Source organism: Bactrocera latifrons, unplaced genomic scaffold (genome assembly GCF_001853355.1).
Source record: "Bactrocera latifrons isolate USDA-ARS-PBARC rearing strain unplaced genomic scaffold, ASM185335v1 scaffold_2397, whole genome shotgun sequence".
Lineage (NCBI taxonomy): Eukaryota > Metazoa > Arthropoda > Insecta > Diptera > Tephritidae > Bactrocera > Bactrocera latifrons.
This window is the reverse complement of record NW_017535960.1, coordinates 720-2071: the sequence shown is the minus strand read 5'-3', so window position 1 is coordinate 2071 and position 1352 is coordinate 720. Positions and strand designations below refer to the sequence as shown.

The following is a 1352-nucleotide window of genomic DNA, read 5'->3' as shown; positions in this document are numbered from 1 at the left end:
AGTTGAGCATGAAGTCCCAAAGTCACCAGTATGGCGAAATGAATTTTTAAATAAATTCGACGAAAACCGGTTCCGCCAAATGCTTCGAGTAAGCAAGGAACAATTTAACAAAATATTTAACCTGATTAAGAACGATCCGGAATTCAATAAAGCACATTCCTCCAAACAGATTCCTGTGGACTTGCAGCTAGCAATTGTGCTTTATCGTCTGGGCTCATGCGGAGAGGGTGCTGCATTGAAAAAAATTGCAACATTATTTGGTGTAGGAGATGGTGGAACTCTATCCATAATTACAAAAAGAGTTTTCAGTGCTATACTAAGGTTAAGAGATTCCTTCCTTTTTTGGCCAAATGAAACAGAGCGATCAGAAATTGTACATGCTACGTATTCTGAAATGCCATTTTGCATTGACTATATTGATGGTACGGAGATAAAGCTAGCAGAATCGCCAGTTATCGATCCTACATCATTCTTTTCTCGTAAGCACATCTACTCAATCAAARCCCAAATAGTTTGCGATTATAAACTAAAAATACGACACGTAATGGTGGGACATGTTGGCAGTTGGCATGATGCGAGAGTATACCGCAGCAGCTCACTTTTCTTGCAAAAAGWAAAATTTTTTTCGTCACAGCAGTGGTTAGCTGGTGACTCAGCCTATCCTTTGTCCGAAACTATGATAACTCCATTCCGAAGTAATGCTCGAGTGCTAGACATAAATTCTCGAATTAATTTCAATTTGCGTCACAGTAAATTTCGAGTTCGAGTCGAACATGGCTTCGGCCTATTGAAGGAGCGGTTTTGCAGTCTTAAGGAGTTCAGAGCACGCCTTATAGATAAAGAAAGCCACAATTTATGTTGTGATTGGTTTGTTGTGTGTTGTATATTGCACAACATASTACGAGAAGATGACAGCACAAACAACGAATACATAAATCTCGATGAGGACACCACGTACGAGTACACTGATGACAACGGTGAGGAAAGCGAGGATGTACAACCAAACAGAAAAGGGGAAACTAAAAGGCTAGCAATACATTCATTAATGTTTGAATAAAAAAAGGCAAGGCGTTGCTCCAGTGACGACACACACAAATCAAGACTCACCGATCCAAACGGGGTTAGATCGCCGAAAAATTGCAATTGTTAAGGGGCTTGCCTGCTTTAGAGGCTTCAAAAAATCATTTTTTTTTTTTTAGATTTTTGTGGGAAGGAAAGAAATAATTGATTCAAGTGAAATTTCTTGGCTTTATAATCATATATTTGAACATCTTTCACAAATTTTTTGGATACGAAATCTTTGATATTCTGCCTTTGGGAAGCAATTGCCCGATGCATCTCGCATGTGCATT

At 38.8% G+C, this 1352-nt stretch overlaps 1 protein-coding gene across 1 annotated transcript; it reads left to right on the top strand.

Annotated features, from left to right (window-relative positions):
- On the top strand, positions 1-1026 carry LOC108969053 (putative nuclease HARBI1; the record flags this gene model as incomplete). Its single annotated transcript, XM_018933547.1, is given in 1 exon segment — positions 1-1026. A coding segment is annotated over 1 exon segment (1026 nt), but the record flags the coding sequence as incomplete, so codon positions are not given.
- Positions 1027-1352: the final 326 nt, after the last annotated feature.